Source organism: Calidris pugnax, unplaced genomic scaffold, assembly GCF_001431845.1.
Source record: "Calidris pugnax isolate Ruff unplaced genomic scaffold, ASM143184v1 scaffold273, whole genome shotgun sequence".
Taxonomy (NCBI): Eukaryota; Metazoa; Chordata; class Aves; order Charadriiformes; family Scolopacidae; genus Calidris; species Calidris pugnax.
Window position 1 is genome coordinate 8,215,056 of NW_015094508.1, and position 25,131 is coordinate 8,240,186.

The 25,131-nt window shown below is 37.9% G+C and overlaps 2 protein-coding genes across 4 annotated transcripts in view; both read right to left on the reverse strand.

Annotated features, from left to right (window-relative positions):
• Positions 1-4,564: 4,564 nt before the first annotated feature.
• The window catches only part of IPO11 (importin 11), an 82,800-nt gene continuing 62,233 nt past the window's right edge, over positions 4,565-25,131 (reverse strand). For all 3 annotated transcript variants that reach the window (XM_014964969.1, XM_014964966.1, XM_014964967.1), the window contains exons 30-32: positions 11,995-12,090; positions 9,322-9,406; positions 4,565-4,884 (exon numbers count right to left, since the gene is read on the reverse strand). In XM_014964969.1, coding sequence (XP_014820455.1) covers positions 4,720-4,884; positions 9,322-9,406; positions 11,995-12,090 — 346 coding nt within the window. In that variant the 3' untranslated portion in view covers positions 4,565-4,719. The remainder of the gene's footprint in view (positions 4,885-9,321; positions 9,407-11,994; positions 12,091-25,131) is intronic.
• Positions 18,113-21,501, reverse strand: LRRC70 (leucine rich repeat containing 70). The gene is made up of 2 exons (XM_014964970.1): positions 21,263-21,501; positions 18,113-20,790 (listed from the first exon to the last, which is right to left on the reverse strand). The coding sequence occupies exon 2, from the start codon at positions 20,777-20,779 to the stop codon at positions 18,857-18,859; it is 1,923 nt and encodes a 640-aa protein (XP_014820456.1). The 5' UTR covers positions 20,780-20,790; positions 21,263-21,501; the 3' UTR covers positions 18,113-18,856.

Below are 25,131 nucleotides of genomic sequence, written 5' to 3' on the forward strand. Positions count from 1 at the left end.
AAAAAAAAGCTATTGTACCTTATGAAAAGTTTCCACAGAACCAGAAAAATCAGCAAAATCTGGTAAAAAAAAGCTATTGTACCTTATGAAAAGTTTCCACAGAACCAGAAAAATGTGATTATCTGATGATTAGTCATCATTATTAATCACAGCTAGCAGTATGATGGAAATTGTGAACATTTTAAAATTAGTAATTAATCATTTATTTTTTGAAGCAGCAGTGTTGAAGCAAGACAAGTAAATGAGTTTGGAAAGCCTTCAAAATGTGTACCTTAATTAAAAAGGTGCTGCTTTTACTAAGTGAAGATGTGGCATATTCAGGAGTTCAGAGAACACCATGAACTGCAATTTAGGAGCCTCACAAGAGTTTGGAACCAAATAAAAATTAAAAAAGTCAAGCATACTAAACACCCTAAACTGAATGATATTGACTGTAAACCTGACAGCATGGCTGTTTTAATATGATCCACAGAAGTGATTTCAACATTGCTGAACCATCAGAGAGATGAGCCCAAGAGTCACAATTTGCAGTTGTGAGCTGTGACTGCCTAGGACTTTGGCCGTCACTCCTCATGTCCTGGGAGAAGACGTTTCAGCATCCCTTGGGAACCAAAAGAGGATCTTCATGAGCAGCCTTTGCTAGGGAGTAAACACTGTGGTGGTTCCTTTTGCAAATGAAAATTGTGGTTCAAACCTTGGAAAACAGACAACTTCACAAGAGGAAGGATGAAACCTTAGTGCTCTGACATCCTTTTCTTCAGGGCAGAATTAGCTCAAATAATGCAACCTGCAGAGCAACTGCAAAAGCTCTTCCTCAGCGAGACGCCAGAGCACTGCAGGAGCCGGGCTTCCCTCCTGAAAAATCCTCTGAGGTTTCCCTGGAACCACCAAAACCCCCAACAGAGGCACGGCCGGCAGAACACCTCCTGCCCTCCATCACCGACACCGTGGGCACGCACTCACCTGAGAAGAAGGGGAGTTTTCTCCAACGGCTTGGCCCAAAAGGGCTCCCAGGATGGTGTGCAGTGGTTGTAGCATCTACAGGCACCCACCGCTCCGTGCTCTCCCCCTCCACCCTCTGGGCCACCATAATGGCGGAGGTTGTCGGGAGACGGCCTGGCCCTTGGACTTGATTGCCAATGAGGCAAAAAACCTCTATCATGTCACTGAAGCGAAGGTAGGCGGCCACAACCTCAGGGAACACTGTGACAGCCCAAGACCACCTCTCCCCTGCCCCTTTCAAAGGTGGTGCTGATCTGGCCCACCACAGCAGTGGGGCGGCGGCCATGAGGGGGGTGGCCACAGGGAGCCATCAGGCCTGGCCACCACGGTGGCAACATCACTGGCCCTGGTGGAAGAAATACCAGTGCCTGTTACCTCCCAGCCCAACGTGTACACAATATACATCTATCTACATGCACACTTTATGCACATACCTATATATATATATATATATACACACACACTTCTTAATGTTTCCTTTTACTTTGTAAATCTAGATGATACATTCCTTAGATAAGGATAAAGTTAGATACCTCAGGTTTTCTACCTTCAAGTATATCATACTTAAGGTTATCTGTCACACCTCAGGTTATCTAACCTGAAAGCATTTCTAGAAGTAAAATTACTCCAGTAATTGTTCTGTATGAAACAAACACTTGGACTGTCTAATAGAATCATACTGCAGTGTGTACAAAATTATCTTTAGAAGCTGAAAAAAGCTTCAACACGACACAATGAGATTAGATGGGTTATTAACACCTTCAGTTAGGCGAAAGGCCTAAAAACGGTCACTTCATTGATACACCAAAGTTAACCTTTTGAAGATTATTAGAATTAGTCCTCTCAGTTTCTTTCAGCACGTACCTTCAAAGGCATTTAGCTCTTATCAGAGACACTTCAACGCACAGTCATTGCCTCTTCTAAAAGGTAAACTGATAAAATCTGTAAGCCTCAGGAGTTTAATTGTGCTGTAGAAAAAAAATAAATCCCAATTTAAATTATTTTTTGCCTTGAAAAACAATGCTGAAAGGACAATAGGATCAAAGATCCTGCCTCATGAGAATTTCTGAAACTGTATTTTACTGCTTTGGTGTCAGGCAATTTGTTGTATTTGGTTTCTCTTCTTCCCCAAGAGGCTGAAGTCAGAAATTTCAGTAACAAGGACTAAAGCTTGCTGCTGTCCTAATCCACAACCTTCCAGTGAAAATTTGATCCTATATATAAGGCTTTAATATATAAAGATATTATATATGATTTTTTTCTGCTGTTTTAAGCTGAAATTTCTCTATTGTCTCAGTTCTAGACTGCCGCTGAGCACAGACGGACACCCGCTTTGCACTGTGCTAACTGACAGCGGGTGTCATATAAGCAGTTATGGTGATGACAATTGGTTTCATTTATAGTTGAAGCCTTGGAGAACAGTCTTCCAAGATGAAAAACTAAACACCTAGCGACAAATTTAACTTGTTCCCTAACGCATATGAAAATGAATGCATACGCTTGTTCAGAAACATTACTCAGAAAGTTAATCACAATGTTATCATGCCATTATTAGCCAAAAGTACACCCATCATCCCTGCCAGGGTCTGTGCCAGCATTAGTTACCATGCACTAAAATAAGTTGCAGATCACACTCCACCGCCATGTGAGGTAAGGGGTGTTTGGATATCTCGGAGAATGATGCAGGCAGGTCTGGCTCAGCTGTGCACAGCCGCGCTGACACGCTCGACCTGAGACCGTGAGATGCCGCACAGGGAGCCTGGAGGCTCCGCCAGGCAACAGGAATGCAGAGACCAGCCTTTTGGCCAGGGCTGGACTACAGCAGGTAGGACCTCCTTCCCTCCAAAAGGCCAGGGAGCAGCATCATTCGGCGCTGTGCATGTCAGTTGTTTATTTTTTTACTGAACGGTGATAGAAAAGCATTGCTCCCCGAGGTGGTGTTTTTCTGTACACCATCCCGTCACGCCGTGCAGAGCCAAAGCTAGCAAGGCCAATCAGATCCATGCTAGGTTTACACTGAGCAGAAAGCTGAAGGTCTCTGCAGACAAACTATGCAACAAATGCATTTTCAGTCAATTGCCACCAGGTTCTGCCAACTGTAGTTCACAGCTGAGAGGAACCATTCACACAGCGGGTCCCTTCCCTTTCAAGTACCAAACATAACCAGCCAAAACTCTTTAATTTTCAGACCTGATGTTGGTGGATGGTTTGAGGAAATGACATGTAGATAACAGACAAAGTGTAACAATTCTTCTAACCTCCTTCCACCACGGTAAAAAGCCAGGAACTATGAGTTATCAAACAACTTCTGCAGACAGATGCTGGCAGCTGGGTACAGGAGAGGTTTTGCGTTCAGAGGGGCAAGAGCCTCAGCAGCCTCTGCCACTGAAGCCAAAGGAGCATGAGGGAGTAGTCACGCTTTCTCTGCAAACAGAAGGAGGGTTTCAAAAACAATTACGCCCCGAAAGGTCAGTATCAGTAAAAAAAAGGCTCAGATTTTTAAAAGCATCTGGTAAGATTAACAAAAGCTGGTAGGTGTCTTTAAACAGCTAATCCCCTCTGGGGAAAGAAATAAAAATTCGTCTTAATAGCTTAATCATCCCTTAGTGAAGCAAACAAAGTTCACTTCAACTTTGAAGGTGGAAGATAAGAACATAAAAGGAAAATCTCAAAATGGAAAAGAGCATTCTTTCTCCCACCCACAAGGTACAAAAGACAAAGGCACATAGAAAAGAGCTGTTTTACCCTGTCATTCCTGCTGTCCAGGTAACTAACAAAGAATTAAAACTCAAAGTGAGCCTCATGTTTGCAAATAATTATTTCAGTTGTGACTATCTTGGCTCAAACCTTTTAATAATAATTGTGAGGTATCCTGATCCTATGCCTTTGAAGAAAAAAAGCTGAACAATAGCAATTTTTAGTCCAGGTACAGCCAAGAATTAATTTGAATTAACGACTCATCTACCTCGAGTGAGTTTCCTTGTGTTATGACAGCTATAAGCAAGAGAGAAGGAACTCAAGAAAGCAAGAAAATTTTCGTAATAAAGAAATTGGTTAATAAAAATGGAGACCCACATCTTCAGATATAGATATACTTTCTCTAACACCTCTTCAAATACAATTCAAGCATTACAATCCAAGTTTCTTTTTCTCTGAGACAATTCAAACGGGAATTATCTTTCTCCCATAAGGGAATATTTCTGCTCACAGTCTTACTGCTTTCCTAACTCTTTCTGTTCTGCTTGTATGGTTGAATGTACAGTCAAGAAACGGTAATAAGAAGGGGAGAAAGTTATAGGCATATGATATCAAGACAAGCACCTCCTGATACTGAATCACACTGCTGGATTAATAGAGGCTTCTCACTAATATGCACTACTAACTTCCTTAGGACCTCTCAGTTTATGACAGCTTTGTGAACCAAAAAAGCCAGTAATAGTACCAAAATAAACCAGTTTGACCTAGGACAGTATATGCCATGTTAGGAATCATGGAAGTGTTACTTGGATGAAAAAACCCTAAGTACAGTATTAAAAAAATAACAAAGCGTTACCAAAGTTAGTTCAATAGCAACAACAGAAACTTATTTTTTATTTTTTAAAACAAGTTATTTTCAACTTTCAGTAGGCTCTTCCATACAAGATGGAAGGCTAGAGTTCTTTTGTATTTTTTTTTTGAAGGGGAAATTGGACATAAAAAAATCTTGTTTCTGCTTATTTAGAAGCCTTGTAAAAATTCTTGTAGCTGTGCAACAATTTCTGTATCCACGGTTTCCATAAGTGCCTGAAAACCTTGTTCTCCCAGTAATTCCTGCTGTGCCTTTAGCTTCTCATAGACGAACTGCTGCAATGACACAGTGTGTACAGGGTCCTTCAGTGCAAGCTGTGGAAAACACGTAAGAGAAAAATATATAATAATGCACTAAAAAATACTGTGACTTACTTGTCTCCTTTGTAACCTGAGCTCAAGAAAGAAATTTGCTTTTCTTTGTACTTAGTTGAGAAACGAGATGAAAGATTCATGTAAAGCAAAGATCAAATTAATTATTGTCAAAAGCAAATATCAGTTTAAAACTATTTGAAACAGTCTCAAATCATGAACTGCAAGACGTTACATCTGCTGTAAGATTTCACCCTTCTACAAGATAAAGCAATTTCAAAGCTTCTTTGTTAATTACTGCTGAATGAGTTTCTCATTGTGCCTAAAAAACACATCAGATGTTACCATGATAAGCACAAACTTCAGTGATTTATATTTTATTAGTAAAGAAACAAAACACTGAAAAATTGAACTAGTTCGGATTACATGACAAACAACAGGTAAAATAAACTGTCCATGTGCATAGACATGCTTCCTCAGTGGTAGTACCTATTCAACCTCATCAGTCCAGCTGGATTATACCATTTTCTTTTGGGCAGGGAGGCACGTAGCATTTGTTATTATTTTTCACATGTTAACCGCTTCTTAATGAGAGCAAGAAGAGGTAAGTGAAGGGGCTAAATTGATAGAGGATCTACTCTTAATTTCCGTATCAGAAGACATGTGTGGGCAGGATAAGGACAAGGATAATTACGCAGCATTTGTCTCTCCGTCCAACAGGCTGGATGAAAGGGGATGGGAGGTGAGGACACCTAGGACTTGCCACACCATAAAGAAGCAGGATGTTGAAATAAACAGGAAATTACTGCAGACCCGTGATCTGTTCATTCTAGCATCAAAAACAAACAACACTACTATTTATGCTGGAAGCTCAGGAAATAAAATATAATGCCAGATCTCAAAGCCCACTGAAATAGGAGACTTCTGAGCTCATAACACCCTGCTATGCCGCTATTTCCAAAGAAATGAGGCATATTAAACTTGCACAACTGCTCTTTTGACATGACACAAAAAAAGAAATATTTGAACGTTAATATGGAGTGAAAGACATTAAAACTTAAGATCATTTACACATTTACTAAACAATATTATACCCAAAACAGGGGGAAATACTGATTGAAGAAAGAGTAAAATATCCAAAAACACTGTAATTACCACAAAAGAGAAGTTAGTCTTATTTCTTATGAACAAATCCAGTGAAAAAGCAGGCTGCTTTTTGGCCTCTTCCATCAGTGCTTGCAAGTTATTCTTTCTTATTATGGTCACCTCACCTTTCATATTGTAAATTGTTCGCTCAGTATTTCTAATATTGGATTTTTAGCCTTTGATACTTCACCATTTTCTACTCTCCAGCTATTTTACATTTCAAAGGTAAGATATGATCTTTTTATGACTTATTCCTAAACTCCTTTGAAAAGGGGAGTAATTGTAACAGTAGTTTGGTATTCTGCCATAATTGTTCTCAGTGAATCTAATCTGGTCTCTAGATTATAAACAGACTTTTCAAATTCAAATTTCTAAACCACAGCTACTCTAATCAAGAGTTGCCAAGGGTAGTGTTATCCCTTTGTAACAGCATTGGCACAACCTACAGGGTCAAAAAAAGACTGTCTTGCCAAGCAGGGAATCTACCAGTTTAATTTGTTAACCAACCACTGTAATTTGGGACATATAACACATTTCTAATTAGTATCATAGTTCTAAACAGTCATGTGTATAATTATTGTAGAGAATGCTGCACAGAAAACCAGGTATTAAAATTGGCATAGACAATTGTTCTCATAATTGTGACCCTGACCCAGCAATAACTACGTAAAAGGCATGCATTACCAAGTCTCCTTGGGAAGCAAAACCAAAACGCCATTCTTTAACAACCTTTCAATCCACAAACCATTAAGTCTACGTATTTAGTATGTATGACTTTCATGACCCTAACATAACCCCTTGCTTAAGTTGAAGTACTCAGACTTAGAATGGGAAGTCATAACAATTTGCCTTAAAGTATCAACTTCAGGCAATTTTTCTATCAAGAAAAATTCATCTAATCAGCAATTTCATATCACAAAGTTTATTCTCCTGATAGTTTTTTTCTTTTTTTTTTAGGTAAGTAAATAAACCTCTCATTTCTCATATGCCAATGCTCACTAATAAGCCTCAACGTAAATCCAGATTTTTTCCCAATTTTAACATGCCACTAGGATATAAGTATGTGTTAGCTGTTCTAGCACCCAATGGTGGTTTTCAAACTCTGAACAGAAGTGCTGTATTGTTTTGAAAATTAAGCGTTTGAATCCTTGCATATTTGCCATGCTTGCTGGAACTTCAACTTCTTCTATCTCTAGCATCTAAGAGGTGCTCTCTAGCATCTCCCAGAGCTGCTAACCCTTAGCACCTGCCTCATAAGAGGTGATGATGGGCTTCCAGACAATCCTCTGAATCATCTCTGCCATACTACTGAAAAATAGCTAATCCTGAAAAAACAAAGTGAAGATGACAAAACAATATATCGCAGAATTCAAAGTTAGTATTTTTCGTTCCTAATGAAGCTGCTGGCTTGGAAAAAAGCTGGGAGTTACAGGAGTAGGTTATCATGTGCCCTGCAACTTCGGTACAAAATTACACTGACTTTAGAAGTAGTATAATTCCACATTTTCTTTTTCACAAAACTTCAGTGAAGCTAGTCAACTTTATAGGTAGTCTTTCCATCAGACAGGAAAGCAACTGAAACACTTCTGCTGCATATTTACTAACATATGTTCTATCAGGACAAGTGAGAGATACTGTGCAAAACTGTGCTCAGTTAATTGCAACAAGCAGAAACCCATCCCTCGCAGTTCAAAGCAGCAGCACGGTAAGCCAGCAGGGACTTTTGTAGTAGGATTAATGCCTGCTGCTAGAAAGCAGGATGCCTGTAAGCCTTGTCATATCCTTATCAGTTCTGGCTTCTCCATACCAAAGCACAGTCATTTCTCTTTATTCAATGGCCATTGAGTGACCTCATTATGACTGTGTTCATCAACACTATACTGGTGTGTTGTATCATTTAGGAGGGAAGAATGATACAGGTCATAAACCAACGTCCCCTGCTTTTCATTTTGCCTGATATATCCACATTGAAGGTAGTCTTTAAGTCTATAAGTTCCCAAATCCATAACCCAACTATTAAAGGCAACCTGTAACTAAAAAATTAAGATAATTTCTGCAAGAAAGTTATTAAAAATTTTGTCAGCCAGCAAAAAATAAAATTTGAATATATAAAAAAAACCACCTAAGAACAAGGAGTCTTTTAAAATTCACTTTGTGTTTTTTTAAATCTGATTAAGAAACCAAATGTCTATCTTTCCATATTGATATACAGATATAATGATCCCTTTCAAGAAAGACATAGGTATTTATAATAATAAATACCTTCATTACACCTAAACTATAATTTAAGCCCACAAACTGGAAGAAAATTTAACCAAGTTTAACAGAGTCTAGAGGTGCTTTTAAGAGTACCTGAACTATAGAACTATCTAATACATTTTTAAGGACCATAGAAGACAATATTTCTGTGTTTCTTTAAGTCTGAAATCACAAAACACTATGGATTTCTCTTAAGGCAGTACTATTAACAGAGCAATATGCAAAAGGTTTTCTGCCACTTTTTTTTTCTTAAAAGGAACCATATCTTGATTAGTATTTTAAAGAAAAGCCTACTAACTAACCAAAAGCATCTCATGGCTTAAAAAAAAAAAACAAACAAATTAAAACAAACTGTCAGAAGTCATCCAAACTCTTTGCTGCTCCTACAAGAAGAAATAAAGTACTACCGTCCACAGGCATTCATTTGAATACATGTAGGTCAGTTAAATCAAATCTACTCAATTACCAAATTCCACATTTTGCAATTACTCAATGCCAAGCAGTTCAGAGTCTATTTAATTCCACAGTATTTGCACACTGCAGTTTTCTGTGCTTGTTTTCATTGCTTGTTGCAATGTTCCTTATTAAGAATTCTTCACATTAGAAAGAGGTTTTATGCAAGTATATGGCTCAATAGCCATTCAGATAAAACATATAATCCAATATAATAAAGATTGTTTTAAATACGAGAGATTTGGCCTGCCATGACATTGCAGCAAGCTTTGAAATGCATTGAAACAGTTCCCTGCATTTTTCAATAAACCATTTTTATAGTGTCTTAGTATAATGATGTCCAGATTTTCTGAGCAGATGATGTTTATTTTGGCAACATTTTCTAAGACTCAAAAGGAATGCAGACGCATAAGTGTTGTGGCTGCAAAGTTTGCCATCAAAGCATTTTCATTTTTTGATTCAAGAGATGAATTTTCCAAGAACAATAGACAAACCAAATCCAAAGGCAAAGAATTTAGTCTAACACAAGTGAATCACATTATCAGTTGAATTGAATAATTGAGTAACAGATGTAAAACTTACAATTTTTTTTCTTTTGTCTTGTTCTGTGGGAGGTTCCTCATCTTCTGTAGCTGTGGGCTCTTCAAAATGAGACATCAACATGCAGCTAAGAATGGGAATAAGAGTAGTTTTAACATACATTATCATTAAAAATTATTTTAAAGCACTTTAGAAAACACATGACAGACATGAGGGAATTTGATGAAAGTCAAGCAATCTCTGTTAGTACATAACTTTCTTCTGAGAACAGTGAATCTAAAGAATCCTGAGTGCATGTTCTGTGTCATCTATACCCATATAACAATCTCAGTTATCCTCCATATTTTAGCTCGATTTAATTGACACAGATGCCATTTCCAATGAAGGAATTAGTTATTTTAAAACAATACAGCAAATCTCATGTCTGCTCTCTTCATAAATGGCATGATTTTTTGCAGCTCAGTTTATTAAAAATAAAGGAGACAAAAATATATCAATTGCCAAAACACACACTATTGAATTAACTTTTTCAGAGCTTGATAAATTTTAGGTACCACAAAAAGCAACTAAAAAAACTAGGACAGTAGGGAATAAAAAAAATTAAAAGAAGCAAGACAATAAATTGGAAAAAATGTGAATATATTGGTGAGACAGGACTACAGCAATGGAATGCTCCCCTTCCCAGAAAATCTGAGGTTTTTAAAGCTTTCTTGTAATTGTTGCTACAATGCAAAACATAAATGCTAGGAAACTGGGCTGAGTGTAATCCCTTTGTATTGTAAGCCAAGGTACCGTGTAAGCATTTTCATAACCTGATCAAAATTCTATCTAAAAACTAGTAAGACCTTTATCTCTGCATTTTTATTTGGAAAGGCTCTTCCAAAATCTCATTGCTCAAATCTAACTACAACAGTTTATTCAGATTTCCAGTTTAAATGTATTCATGGTCAGCTCCTACTAAAGCCAACACTGTAATTTAATTTGTACAGTTTTCCCTGTGCTTGTTCACCTCCTTTTCATCCTTTAGTAGCTGCAGTTTTATATTGCTTCAGCCTTGATCTTCCTGTGCTAAGTGTGCATGTTGTTTTAGTCTCTGCACTACAATAATTAGATATTATGATAATCAGTGGAGTGCACAACTTTTTTTCTGAACTAGTTCAGGGTTAAACTCATTCTTCTTCAACCTGGAAAGCCAGAGTAGCAGACATGATTCCAGATGAGTGCTCTCACTTTATTTACTTTCTGATGATGTCAAAACCTTTAACACTTATGTCAGAATCTTTCAAGCAGCCCATTCAGTATCTGTCAACAAAAATATGTCCTTGGTTCAGTTTGCCTGTATTTTCTAAAGCAAAAAAATGTCCAGAGTTTGGAAAAGTACAGTGACAAGTTCTACAACTCTTCAAGCTTAAAATATGAAATAAACTACAACAAAGTTTTATTTATGTGAGAACTCTTCTCAACAAGTGCTGGCAAGGCAACATGTTTAGAAGGAGAAGGAACTCTGTAATGTTGTCGCTGATAGTAAATAGAACACAGTGCCAAAGCACATTCTCAGACTTTGGAGTTGCATCTTCTATACTGATAGTTATGAAAAAAAATAAATAATGCACTTCTGCCAGCAACTCTTGGGCATAGTTTGGGCTCAGCATGAGTGTGGACCATTCTCAGTGCACTCTTGTGTGCAGACCACCTGTTTTAAGTGGAAAAAAACTTAATTGATTGCATGCAGGCTGTTCTGTGCCAGCTAGCTTCAATGCCAGCAAACATTTCCTTAAGCAATTAACTAATTAGTCCAGATACAGTCCGATCCATCACCAGGTAATTAGCTGATAGTTAGAAAGCGTTTGATTCTTAGCATGTGATAAATACTGTTATTAGAATAGAGTGTCTGTAGGCATGTATTGCAGAGCACCTGTTTTTAATGTCTTACAACTCTCCATCATTCTAAACCACGTAGTCATTACAAAGCAAAAACAACAATAAGATCTCTGTCCCAAAAAAATCCTTATTATTCAGTGGGTTGTTTTTTTTTTTTTTTCTTCTTTAGCTTTGATGGAGTACCTCCAATAACCTGGGAAGCAGCAAGAGATGGATGAGTGTGGTGCTGGGTGTCAGTGCACTCTGAGCACTCCTGACACAACCCTCCTGCCTCCTTGCTCTCTGCTCGGGAAACTGTCTTCTCAGGTATGCCCTGTAGCAGCGGGTGTGTTAAGTGGAACAACTGAAGGGGGAGAATTGTCCTTGCTGGATAGGTTTTAAAGTTCTCCAGGCTGTGCTGTGTTGTACCCTGGGTCCACTCAATGGGGCTGAGGCATTTAGGAAAAGATCTTGGTTAAACTCCAGACGTCACACTCGAAAAAAAAAATTGAGTTACCAGCCTATCAACATACCAGTTTGTTGGATTGTAGTTTTAGATAATAGTCAAGTGAGCAAATAGCAAATCTAAGCATATGAACATTCTAAGACATCATTTGGTAGATAATGAACAATATAAAATTACATTGACTGTCACTTAAAACCCTCGCTCCCCTATTACAAATATTTTTTCTTCAGACTAAAAATTTCCTATCTTACTAAAACATTCACTCTTGTGAAAACAGAACTCTTATGAACATGTCTTAACTGCCTACAGATTTTTCCAATCAAAACACTAGATATAAAACAGTACTACCACTGTTAAACTCACAAAAATTAATTAGATTTTCCACTTACTCCTTATATGTTCCTGTTTCGGGATCTTCAGTCATAACATCATGCAGTCCTTCCACAGAAATGTTGATGATACCACAAAATTTATCTTGGATAACACTGGAAAAGAACAGGAAAGTGACTTAGCTAAAGGAACTAAACAGGAAACTTGCTCAATAACTGTAGAGCACATTTACTAAGCAGTATTTTCATTGCTTAACGCTTAGCTGAGCATGCTATCAAGCAGTTAATTCAGTACATTTTTTAATTATACAGAGGGTTCAAAAAGATGCAAGAAACATTATTCTTAAATAGAATAAAACCTCATATGCCACTGCTGAAAACCCAGAAATAATTGCAAATGGAATAACAGAATAAATACATTAGCACAAGGCTAAAGAACTGAACAGGGAGGGCATGCTCCTGTTAGCAGGGAGGTCAGGGTATTGGCTTCTGTTCCTGACACATTTACACATTTTCTCCCATCGCTACTCAATGCAAAATCTACACACAAATCCTTGAGCAAAGGGCAGTGTGTAAAGATGGTACACTCCCCTATTTTTTCCCCTGCCCAGCCTTCACCATCCCAGGCAGCTGGGTGCCTCCCCGTAGAGGCTGAAAAAGACCTGCACCCAGTTCTGCCATCAACGCCACTTCCCTGACTACAGAGAGAAAGGTGGGTAAGATGTCTCTGCTCAAACACGGGCATCTCCTGCCATGAGCTGAAGGCCAGACTTCGTACCCCCACAATGCCCTTAAACACTTGCATTTAGGCACTTGTCCCAGCCTTGAGCATTCATGTGCCTGTAGGGTAAGGGCTTAGAAGCATGATCTCCACTTGGTGGCTAAAGTAGGTGCCACCAGCTCCCAGTTAATGGGAAGTACTGTGAGTGCTGTGTCTGCTGGATTTCCTGCTAACACCAGAGATGCACAACTGTGGGACTTGGGTGCACGGACCCCTACTCTGCCAACTACAAGATGGTGAAGAGTCACTGCAACTGAAAAGATGTTCATCTTGGAAAGACTGCAAAAGTTCCAGCTACAAGCAGAAAAGAAACAGAAATGGCCCAACTGGTGATAGTGAACTACAACCCTCTTCCCAGGTCTGCCACTGAATGAAGGATTTTATTACTCCCTGTTTGGAATTTCAGGTTTAATTTTCCCCAAAAGGTGCTGCTGCTGTCTAACAGGCAGAAGCGGACATGTTCCATATTGGTATAAGGGTACTGAATACAAAGTTCACATACTGTACTTTGATCCTTTGTGTTTTAAGGTAGACACACGCATTTCTTAATATTCTTCCATTTCCTTTTCTTATTTGGGATGAAAACTGAAAAACTGCATAAGCCTTAGCTCCTTGTACCTTAGTTATTGCATTTGAAAAAATTCTTGTCAGACACACGACAAAATTTTAAGTATATGATAAATACACTTTATATAGCAATGAAAAAATACATAGCAAGTTAGAATACTAAGCATATAAAGTATTTCTTCCAAATTTGTTTTGGTAAGATTATGATTCAACTTAAGATCATTTTGTTTCCAAAGGATTATTTTTGTTCCCTTTTTTATTCAGCTACCGTGGAATGCTAAGATCTGAACTGTACCTTGTATAACCCAACTTGAATCTCCTAAGTTCCACAAAATGAAAATTGACACCATTTATAATTCAGCCTGGCTTATTCTTATTACCATTGTCAAGTATGTATTTTAAGAGACTTTCTCCCTTGCCGAAAAGCTCCCCATCTCACTCAGAGCAGCCAAGTGTCACCTCTGGTGGGGTTCTGCAGAGAGCAGGCAAACAGCCCACCGACCGCAGAGGGCTACCAGGAAAGGGACCAGCCTGCAGAACGAGCCCTCCGGAGAGACAGCAGGCGCCTGCGCTCGAGTCTGGGGTCCCTACCTAGCACACCTCCCCCCAAAGCTCTTTTGCCTCCCTCCCCTTTTTCAACACACATCTAGGAAAACGCCATTAATGCCGCTAATATTTTCCACCATCAGAAAGGAAACAGCTGTCCTGGGATTCATGTCAATAGAGGACAAGGGGCATTCAGCCGAGAACAAATGCAAACACTTTGCACCCTGGAGAAGTAAACTGTGTCCTGTACGTATGTGCTATTAATAATACAGGTTGCTATCCATTACCTGGTAGCTATATTTCTTCCTTCCAAGCTGCATGAAGAATCCCTGACTGCCACAGAAATTTATATTAGGAGGGAAGAGAAAAGTGTTTGACCCCAGCATTTTAATCAGCTGCAGGGCTAATTATGGTCAGTCTATTCAGGGACACTACTTTAATTAACCAACATGTAAATAAATACTGTAAGCATGGTGCTTATTAACTTTATGGGGGTTTTTTGCAGCTTGATAGGAGGAACACATCAGGAAGTCCATTCCAGTAGTTTGCATTTCCAAGCATCTGTGACATTTCAAGAAGAAACTGAGGACGGTGGTTGAAGACCCAAAATACTGTTCTTGATAGTTAGCTCCAAAGCACAAAGAGAAATAATAAATTTGTTAACTTGCAGGAGATATTTTTACTTTATGGCATAGGTAAGGAATGATATTTTACTTCTTTCTTCAGTGAAAGATAGAAAATTCATAGTAATTTTTCTTTTTTTTTTGAAGAAAGCAAAGGTGAAGAGTGTACAACACTTTTTAAATGAGGTAGCTGTTGCACGCAGCTTTCAGTAAAGATAATATCCTCTAATTTCTCCCCCTTCTTTTTCCCTTTAAATGGGACATGAAGTTTCTTCCTACCAAAGACTCACTGAAATGTTTACCAAATATGGAATCATTAAACAATGGAACTATTTTTGGAACACAAGACACATGCTGGTGAAAAATAAAGACAGTACAGGCTCATTATGCTTTGAAAAAAAGAAAGCCCAATTAAAGTTCAATGGCAATATAAAATGCCTTATTACTCAGGCCTTATCTTCATAGAAGAGAAAGAGCCATGCAAATCAATGTAATACATTTTCAAAGAGATTAAAATTAGCCTGCATGTTTCAAGAAATACATTAGAAAGTCATACGAGTAGAAAAGACAGAGATGCTGTATTTAGATTAAATTACTGCAGAAAAGAAAAATTATTTCAGAAAAGAGAGAGAAACTTTCAAAATGGAGGAGTTAATTCTGTCCATACTAAATCTTAACTCAGGAGAAAGGCAGCATTTGAGCAGTTCTGTCCTTGAATTGTATGTAATCCTGATCAGCAGTGGAAGAAATAACAGCATCAAGGTATAACTCATTTTAGAACCAATCAAGTTTCCCTAAGTTATTGGGACAAAACCTCATTTGGTAAGCAGTAAAAATTATCAAAAGACAGGCTCAGAATTACAGGATTTAAACTTCTATAAACTTGTCAGGTTCAAAAACACTCCAGAACCCAGTTTCAAAGATGCAATTAACATGTATTAACATTATTTTTTATTACAGAAGGGATCTTTTAAGCTGTCTGTAAATAAAATTCACCTTGCCTATAATGGAAAAAAAAAAAAGGTCGCAAGTATTTAGAGCAGCTTGTACATGAATAATCTCAAACCTTTTATTTCAAAGTTTGCATAATTTGTCAGATAAAAGAATAAAAGCTTTGCAAAGGAAAAAGATGATCAGAACAGCAGTTCTGAAAAAAAGTATTATTTGCTTTTATTTAAATCTGTCTATCACTTCTCAGCTATCTATTCAGCATTTTTATTATCCTGAGGTTTTATGCAAAAAATCAGAATTTGGATTTCAATTACATAGATAGCCACTGTAAGTAAAGATATATCATCAGTTTAATAAAATATATATAATGATAAATTTTTAGGCATAATTATATAAAATGGTCCCCCTGTCTGCTATGCATCATCCTCAGTCTATCAGAAAAGGAGAAAAAATTCTGCATGGGAAAACATACTATTTTAGAGACTAAAAGGGAGAGGAGAAAATCTTTTCTGCTTTTCTCCATTTACCAGGATGAAGCAGTAAACACCAAAAAGGGGAAAAGCTTAATTTCACATCTTTACTAGCATACAGCAGTGATTTGAGAAAAATTAATCAATCCTTTTTCCTTGGATAATGAGATAAGAATAGAGGTGGAATCGGACAAATGGAGATTACTTTGCATGTACCGCAAGCAACGCAAATGATTATTCCGTGCAGCCCCCCAACACCCCAGGAGCTGCAGATGCTGAGGAGCTCCTGAAGCGGTAAAGTAGCAGCTAAGGCAACGTCTCCAGGGGAGTCCTATGGCTGACCATAAACTTGATGAACATAAAGTGCCATTTTGACTCATGAGGGCAGACTCAACTAAGTCTTCTAATGCATTTTCTAATTACTTTAAGAGTTACACGGATGAACCACAGCTGTACATGAAAGAACCTCTCAATCTCTTGTTAGTCTAACCCAAATTGTTGCCGAGCTGGATATAGGAGGAAGACTCCATTCCAAAGGATTGCCAGCAACAGCTCCATGGCTTTGCCTGCACAAACACCTCTGACAGCATCAGTTTCCTTTCATGCTCCATCACTACACGTGGTGAGACTCCTACCTGGGAAACGACTGTCAGTGCACAGAATGCACCTTCAGAGAGCACCTCGCATGCTCTTCTGTAGGGTGCAGCTGTCAAAATCAGAGCCTAAAACAACAGAGCTGTCCCCTGACAGATTTTTTTTTTTGAGAGCTAGGCTTGTTCAGTCTGAACCTTTGCCCACTCTCAAAACCCCTCTCTAAAAAAGGCACAGCAGCATTTCTAGCAATTAAAACTTAGTTAATTGGCTCCCACTGAATTTTAAGTCCATTATTTCTGAAGACATCCATACAAAATTGAAAGTTTAGAAATATAGTACATAAAACTGCAGAACCTACTACTGTGCAATCATTGATTGTGCAGCTGTTATTAAATGAAAATAAATCAAATGCTTATGAGGTATTACGTAGGAAAGGCAGAAAGTAACAAAAATGTGTTAAAGATGAAAAGACCATAAAGGATTAGCCACCTAAAAAAAAAATTAACCACAAATTGGAGTAAATCTTTTCTCTCCTTAAAAACATTTACCCATTATATTTAATATCTGACCTACAAGTAGAAAATAATAAAAAATAATATCTTCTCAAGTAATCCAAATCAGTTGAAAATTTTGCCCAAGTAGCTGAATTAATTGTTCCATAAAATAGAAGTATTTGATCTATTATAGAGTAAATTACAGTAAAATATAATATTATGACATAGTAAATTGATATCTCATTACATTCAAGAGAGACATGTAACAAGCAACAACAGAGGCACACTTGCACATTCACACCCACGCAGTGCAGTCAAGGTCTATACGTGTACTGGTAGCAGATAATATGTGTCATTCCTGGAAATGATCTGGAGATGGACAAACAGGGTAAGAAGGAACAGCATAACATGGGCCACACACACGAGTTACACTGGCAGAAAGCAGGCAGGCTAGAAGAAGAACCTTGAGGGCAGCTCTGGTTCATCTGGAGAACGCCCTGGCCTCCAGGATGGACCCTGGAACAGCAAGATACTTCTACATAACTTAAATTGACCCCATGGAGGACAGACTATCAAAACATTGTTCTCCATTTTTCCTTGAACAAAATGATCTGTCAATTGTGTTTCTTATAAACCTAGTGGTTGAAGTCTCTCGGGCACAGGCCTGTAGAAGACAAACAGTGTCTATAAATGTAAGACCTGTTCAGCTAGCTGAAAATTTTACAAGACTGGACTACTCGGAACATATATTCATTACTTATTCTTGAATTACTGGAGTAACAATGAGGAAAAAAAGAATTCAGCTTGAAAATAAAGCTACAACACACCTGACATAGCCTGAAAAAATTGTAAACAGAATATCAACATTCAAAATAGAAATAAAAAGCTAAAACAAATGCAAACTATATAGTAAAATAATAACCATGTTTTGAAGATGAAGTCTTAAATTAGGTCTTCACTATGAAAACGGACGTTGACCTGACACTTCCAAATATACACCACAAGTACATAAATATCTGCAGCAATTAATCTTGAACTATGTATTTAAAGTGTAGCATATTTCTTCAGTTTATACCTCTTATCTAGACAAAAAATCCCTCAAACTCTTACTATATAAATGACAAAATATCTTTTATTGACAATAAATGCTCTATTACCTTACACATAATAAACTTGGTCAATTTTTCATTCCAATAGAAATTCAGTTTCCCCATTAACTCCAGTTATTATCATAAAATTATACAGATACACACTAACAAAAAATTCACTTTAATATACTCATTATACAGACTGAATACAAAACTTTTAATATTAAAGTATGTCATAGGTATAAATGAAATCTGTATCCTTTTAAATGTTTCTTTTCCTTGAGAGTTTGAACATGCTAGATGCAAATATGCTTTTTTCCCCCCACTGTGATGATTAATAGAGGCAGAGTACAAACTGCATTACAATAAATAAATGAAGCATTGCTTTTTTCCTCACTCCCTGGCTTCATGATTCTGGTAAAACGTGATGTTTTGATGGCTTCAAGATTCAAGTTAATTATGGAATTTCTATATAAATTTATACCATGAAGTACTGCAAAATCAAAATAAATATAGGTGTACTTTATATTGCATGTATACTTGAGTTGTAGGTGAACAATTCCTCCAACAAGGATAGAGGAAGACATACCCATCCGTGTCAGATTTAAATGACATCTAATAAAAATCAATAAGCTTCAAAATATTCAGGAAGCAATCAATAATGCACAGCCCAAATGATACCATTTTCCATAAGTCTACCAACCAGTTGATTTTCATCAGTGAAGATGTTTTCTGAAAAATTCTTAAGTTCTTAATTTCTTGACATTTCAGATCACCATAAAGTAAACATCAAATCAAATGAGACAAATTACAATGACGAATGTTCAAACAATATGACCTGTGCCTGACTTTCGGATGCTGTTCGCTTGAGCAGCCTAATTTGATCGAGTTCTGAATGCCCCACTGAATTCCGAGTTAGAGACTGCACTGGGTCACTTATGTTGTATCTGCCAGGCTGATAAAAACCGTAATATTCTATTCTCTTTTCCCCTGAGTTTTCTAGAACCTTTAGTTTCTGCCTAAACTGAATAACTTTACAGGTTAAGAACAGGATCACAGCACAAGCCAGAATAAAAAAGGCTAGTAAAATGTCAAAAGCCTGATTCAGGTTTTCAACCTGTTGTGAACAAAGTAGGGATGTCTGTAATGACACAGGAGCAGCATCTGTTGGCAATAACCCTTCTCCTAGGGTTCTGTTAGCAGGTATACCCTGCGCTGGCATTCGCACAGGTACTGTTGACACTACTGTAGTTGCCCGTGATGGAGCCTCAGCAGCATTTTCACCAAAGGTCAGTGGGTTAGCAGATGTAGCTGCGGTTCCGTCCCAGAGAGCAACATGTTGAGTTTCTGCACTGACAAACCGCTCAAGCGCGTTGCGCCCGTTCCCCTTGTGCCACGCCATCAGCACAGTGGCAGGGCTGTGACGGACACCTACGGACCCCAGACCCCAGGCTGTCCCCGGGCTGGCCGTGGGGCTACTGCAGTTTGCAAACTGAGTCCACTTGATGTAATGCAAAGGTCTACCACGCATACTCAGGGGATTCTGACAATGAATTTTTACAGAGAGAGGAGACGATGCCAACCAATTCAGTAACCCAAGCATTTTGCAGCTGCAGTTCCAAGGATTGTAATTTACCTGTAAATGCGTTAAAGACACTAAGGGCTTGAGCACTTCAGGTTGCAACTCTGTCATATTATTGAATGCTAAACTGAGTATTTTAAGTGACTGACCCATTTTTTCAAAGGTCCTATCAGCAATGCTGGTTATTTTATTTCTGTCTAGCTGCAGATACATTAAATTGTTCAATAAAGTAAAAGTGCTGGAATTGATATTTTCTAAATCATTATAACTTAAGATTAACTGGCTGAGGTTGTTTAATCCAAAAAAAACATTTACAGCAATACATTTTAGCTTTACATTTTTTAAAGACAGATATCTAAGCTTGTTAAGTCCTTTAAATGCAAAAGGATGTATTGATCCAATGGGATTGTGAGACAAAGAAAGTCTTTCAAGATTTTTGAGCCTTCCGATAGCATTCGATGGCACAAGTGTTAAGTTGTTACCTTCAAGGAACAAATATGCAAGGTTTTCAAGATGATGAAATGCTGAATCTGATATCCGTGAAATCCTATTATTGGCTAGGTTAAGTGTTTGGAGACTTATCATTCCCAAGAAAGTCCCACTTCCAAGGACACTGAGACGATTTCTTTGAAGTGTTAAATATCTAACAGAAAGAAGATCACTAAATAATCCCCTGGGAACAAAAGCTATCTGATTATTCTGAAGGTATAAACAACGAAGATTGGAAAGACCTTGAAAGATTCCTGGATCCAGGCGTTTAATATTATTGTTATTTAGATGCAAGTAGCACAGTTTGGGGAGTTCCACAAAAGCTTTTGGGTGTACATACAGAATACTGGAATTATCCATGTGGAGTGCAGCAAGCTTCTGAAGGCCTCTCAGTTCATTTGGAGTAACACGCGATATATTATTCCCACTGAGGTACACAAGAATTGTCGTTTTTGGAAAGTTCCACGGGACGCTCGAAAGCCCTAAATTACGACAGCTAACTTGTCTCCCTGTGCAGAGCTGGCAAGCAGCTGGACAGCCAAGAGCCTCCTTCTGGAGCAGCAACAAAAGAAAACAATTAAGGATATACAGGAATGCTCCCGGGCAGGGTGGAGAACTTTGCAGACCACACATATCCCTGTCTTTGGCCTTCTCACTCATCTCTGACTTTGCTAGTAGAAATAAAAAGAAGTTTATAAATATTATTAATTTGAATGTTTAAAGATTCTATGTGTACAGTTGTTTAAAATACAAGTATCGCTCTCAAGATTGGTATTCTGTATATTCTCCTTCGATATGAAATAAATGGTTTAAAAATAAAACTTATGACGTTTAAACTACACCGAAAAACTTTTCAAAGTAAATAAACAACTAAACAAATGTACTGCCAGCCTAGCCAGAAAACATTTAATTGGTTGCAACATGAAAGCAACTAAGCTGCCAAAATAGCGGCTTCTAGTAAATTCAAAATACTGCTTATTAACTATTTTTTATAGCTAAGAATGACTAGGAAATGTTTCAACAGCATTCAAGTAGAAATGCCAGCTGGAAACAAGCTTCTTTTCACTGGAGGCTCATTTATAATTTGAATTTTACTTTTATAAAGCTCAATTACATTCAAAATAAATAAAAACAATTCCTTACCCCAAATCTGAAGTTCATTATTTCTGTTATCTTGTGGTTTTGCAGTTCACTGGGCTACAAGTTACAAGCTGACTGACTACATTCATTTGTGAAACCTTTGTAAAGGCAGTACTGCTGCATACTGCAGTGCTCACATTTTGCCCCAGGATTTGCAACTGTTCGCTCAGGAAACTAAGGCAGAAGTGGTTAAAGTCAGGTTGCCATGGATACAGGAAACCCTGGGACAGGAAGCCATTTTATCTGTGCTTCAGAAGTATTGTTGGAAAGGAAATCTCAATGATTTGTTTCTAGAAAACCAAGAACTATCTTAGTTTGTAACTGCTGCTGGTTTTGTTGTTGGTGTGTTGTTTTTTTTTTTAAAGCTTCTGTTTTTAACTAGGAGGGCTCAAGAAATTTTTACATAAACTAGGTATAACTTTTAGAACAAAGCATACCTATTTGTAACAGCACTACTGCACTATCCGCGAGTCCTTTATCTTTCAGCTGGAATGTGAAATGTTTTACTAGATCAATACCAACACACACACTGTTCTCTCTCTGCAGAGCCAAACTGCTGCCACCACACAGACGGCGGGTCCATCCGAGAGGGAGAAGCTGGAGTCTGCAGGGCAGAGCCCAGGTGCCCCCTGCACGGCACATCCCGCCGGCAGTCCCCGGGAAGCTCAGGAAGTTCTGGAGACGAGAGCTGCCTGATGCGGTACCACTGCAGTTCTTCTGTTTCAGATGGCACCCAGGCACTTTGTCAAGTCTCACTTTAGGCTACCTTCTTTTAAAGCCAATTTATCAACAGAGGACTGTATATCCTGACAGCCACACCTTTGGTCAACAGCTTTCATTTCCTGCAGTGGCCCCTGTGCGGATAAACACTTATAGTGCAAACGTGTGCTATAAATAACCCCCTCGCTTAATTACCGGAGACTACATCCTCAGTTTATCCATCACAGGGACTAAATACCTACAAAGACCAGTCACGTCACCAAAGGGGTAAAGCAGAAACAACAAAAAAGAGAGATGGTAAATTACGGATTAAGCCTACAAATACCAATGTAACTACAAAATCATCATTTATATTGTAACAAGACATTCAACTCAGCAAAATGAAGATTAAAAAGCCCATCAGTAGCCATAGCCAAGGAAGAAACAAAACCGCAGAAGAATCAAGTCACTTCGGCCACAATGATCTCACACAGGAAGCAGGAGTTCACATAAAGGTCGAAATATCACCCAAATATCTTTGTCAGCAACAACTGAAGCTGAAACACTTGAAGCATACGAGGCAATGGAAGTGCAACAGCTTTTGAAGAGGCTTTCTTCCAAATTCTGCCAAAAGAAACTCAACATTTCTGGAGTTCTCAAAAAACCGTTTTCGACCCTAGAGCTGGCTTTTTATGTCAGAAACCTGTAAAACATTCAATATTAAGAGGAATACTCTGTCAGTTTTTCAACTTCAGCTCCCCAAAATCACCAAGAGTTGGGATGGTGGGGAATGTTTAAATAAGAAAGACAAAAATAAACAACCTTCAGTTCTGTCAGTTAATATGTCTTACCTATCTAGTCTAAAATAAGAAATCAGGAGGACCATTAAAATTGCTCCATGGGCCACTTTAGACAAAGCCTGCATCAGTTGCAGCCCAGAGTGCATTTGAATTGCATTTGGTTCCTTTTTCTGAGACCATTAAGACAATAGGAAAACTAATTGCTCTTTAGATTTAACTATTTATTTTCACATTTTAATTTTTCACGATATTTAAAATAACAATTGATATAAAGGAAAGGAAAATAAAATGGCATGTCATTTCCTTAATGGGAAAACACCGCATAGTTTTGAACAGTTCCTAGGATGATATCCCGGATATGGGGAAGAGAACAGTAACAGCAATTGAAAAAGATCATCCATGTTAAATAGTCAGCCGAGGAGAAAAACACAGATTGACCAAAAATGAAAAATTACTTCAAACTGGAAATTATCTCCTACCAAAGCTTCAATACCTGTAGCCTTATTTAGGCTGATATTTACTTGGGTAAAGAAATAATTAAAAATTATTCCTTGCAAGATCTGCTGTGTGAAACAACCCCATGGGGCTAAAAGAAGCAAGTCCCAATTAAAAAAAAAAAAAAATTTAAAAGACAAATATTAACAGATCTCCCTTTTCCCCAAAATACCAGAATTAACATATTTAGAAAGACTGAAGGAGTTGCTGAAGGTCTGTGGGATATCAAATGGCATGGAAATTTAAAGAAACCAATAAAGTAGCAGCCAGATAAATGAAAGTTGGTGCCCAGTAAGTGGCTGAATGTCTCTGTGGTCTTGTACTAAAGGTACCTTATCAATATTAGTAAAAATTTTGATCAAACCCTAGCCGCCACTGTGTTTCTGGGCGCACTGCTGACCTTCTTGGTTCTCAGATCCAATGCACAAAACGAAGAAGAAAAAATCTTAATCCAGGCCATGGCTCCTTTCAATTTGTACTGGGAAACCTGGAGAAAGTCCTGTGTTGCCCTTTGTTAGTATGGCACCTGGAGGCCTGCAGATCCCATCAGATTGTAATTTACAGGTATTGCTTCATTAATACTATACACTGTTGGAGTATCTGAAAGCAACATCTGTTACGAAAGAGAGGCAAAATAACATGCCATGTAACTGATACCATTTTGGGGAAAACCATGAAAAAAGACTGGGATACACACACAGCACAGACTGGTATTTCTCAAACTGTCTTGTACTTAAACAAGAAAATTCCTTACTTGAAAACTCTAAGGAAAACACTTAAAAGCCAAAAACCCCAGGCACTTATCTCAAGCTTAGGAAGATCCAATAGTGGTAAATTTTATTCACTGCAAATTTTGTTCTCCAGTGACAGAAATACCATGTTTATCTCTGAATCCAGCTTCACAAAGCAACAAAGAAAATTGATTTTTGAATTCTGAAGTGAACTTTATCTTAATATGCTAACATTTATAAAGTTACTAATGTCATTGCTTTTTAACATATTAAAATCTACTCCAGCAATGACTCTATGTCAATACAAGCATGAAATCTGAGTAACAACAATTTGTCAAATTGTGCATAAGACGACAGGTCAAAGTAACTGAAAGAACATGCAAGCACTGCACTCAGTGCAGCCCTCACAAACCAATTCTATTTTCTCACTGATCCATGTTACATTAAAACAAAATAATTCAGGTATGAGTATTATCTAGCACAAATAGTCACTCAACTCCAATTTATGTAAAGCAAAAAATCACGCAACAAGTTCAAAAACAGGTTCTAAAGTTACCCATCCATGAAAGGTATTAAGGACAAATTTTGAAGAGGGATTTCATTCTCATAATCACTACAAAAATTTTAAAGCTCACAAAACAGAGGAAAACCATTTTTTAGCACTGTAATTATTCTTTTGAGCTTATATGAGTGAAATTATCTGTTGCCCTCCCACTGTGTATTTAGCAAGTACTTCCTCTTGCAGGTCTTCCTTCCTTCTGCTTTAATTCACCACAGGTGAGCTATGATACAACTTTCTTTTGTTTTCAACTACCTACCACCTTCCGCCCACATCATTCTCCAGCTATGACTGTAAGTCAAAATAATTCAGCTACTAACCTACTGCTGTGGCAGCATACACATCATCATCCAATCTCGTTTCACTTAACACCCAGAAACTCCTGATACGGTCACCTTATTAATGTTAACTTGTCAGACCTCAAAACCCTTTCTGTTTTTCTCATTGTCATGCATATTATCTCAAAATTTCTGATTATCTCAAATACTGTAGACTCCTCCTAGTATTTAATATTCGTGCCTAAGTAAAAAAAAAAATCTTGATTTGCTGGTTCAGTTGTTGAAAATTTCTCTGTTCCACAGACTGCTA

Coding starts and splice junctions, on each gene's coding strand:
- LRRC70 (XM_014964970.1), bottom strand. CDS start 20,779: ATGAGTGAGAAGGCCAAAGACAGGGATATGTGTGGTCTGCAAAGTTCT.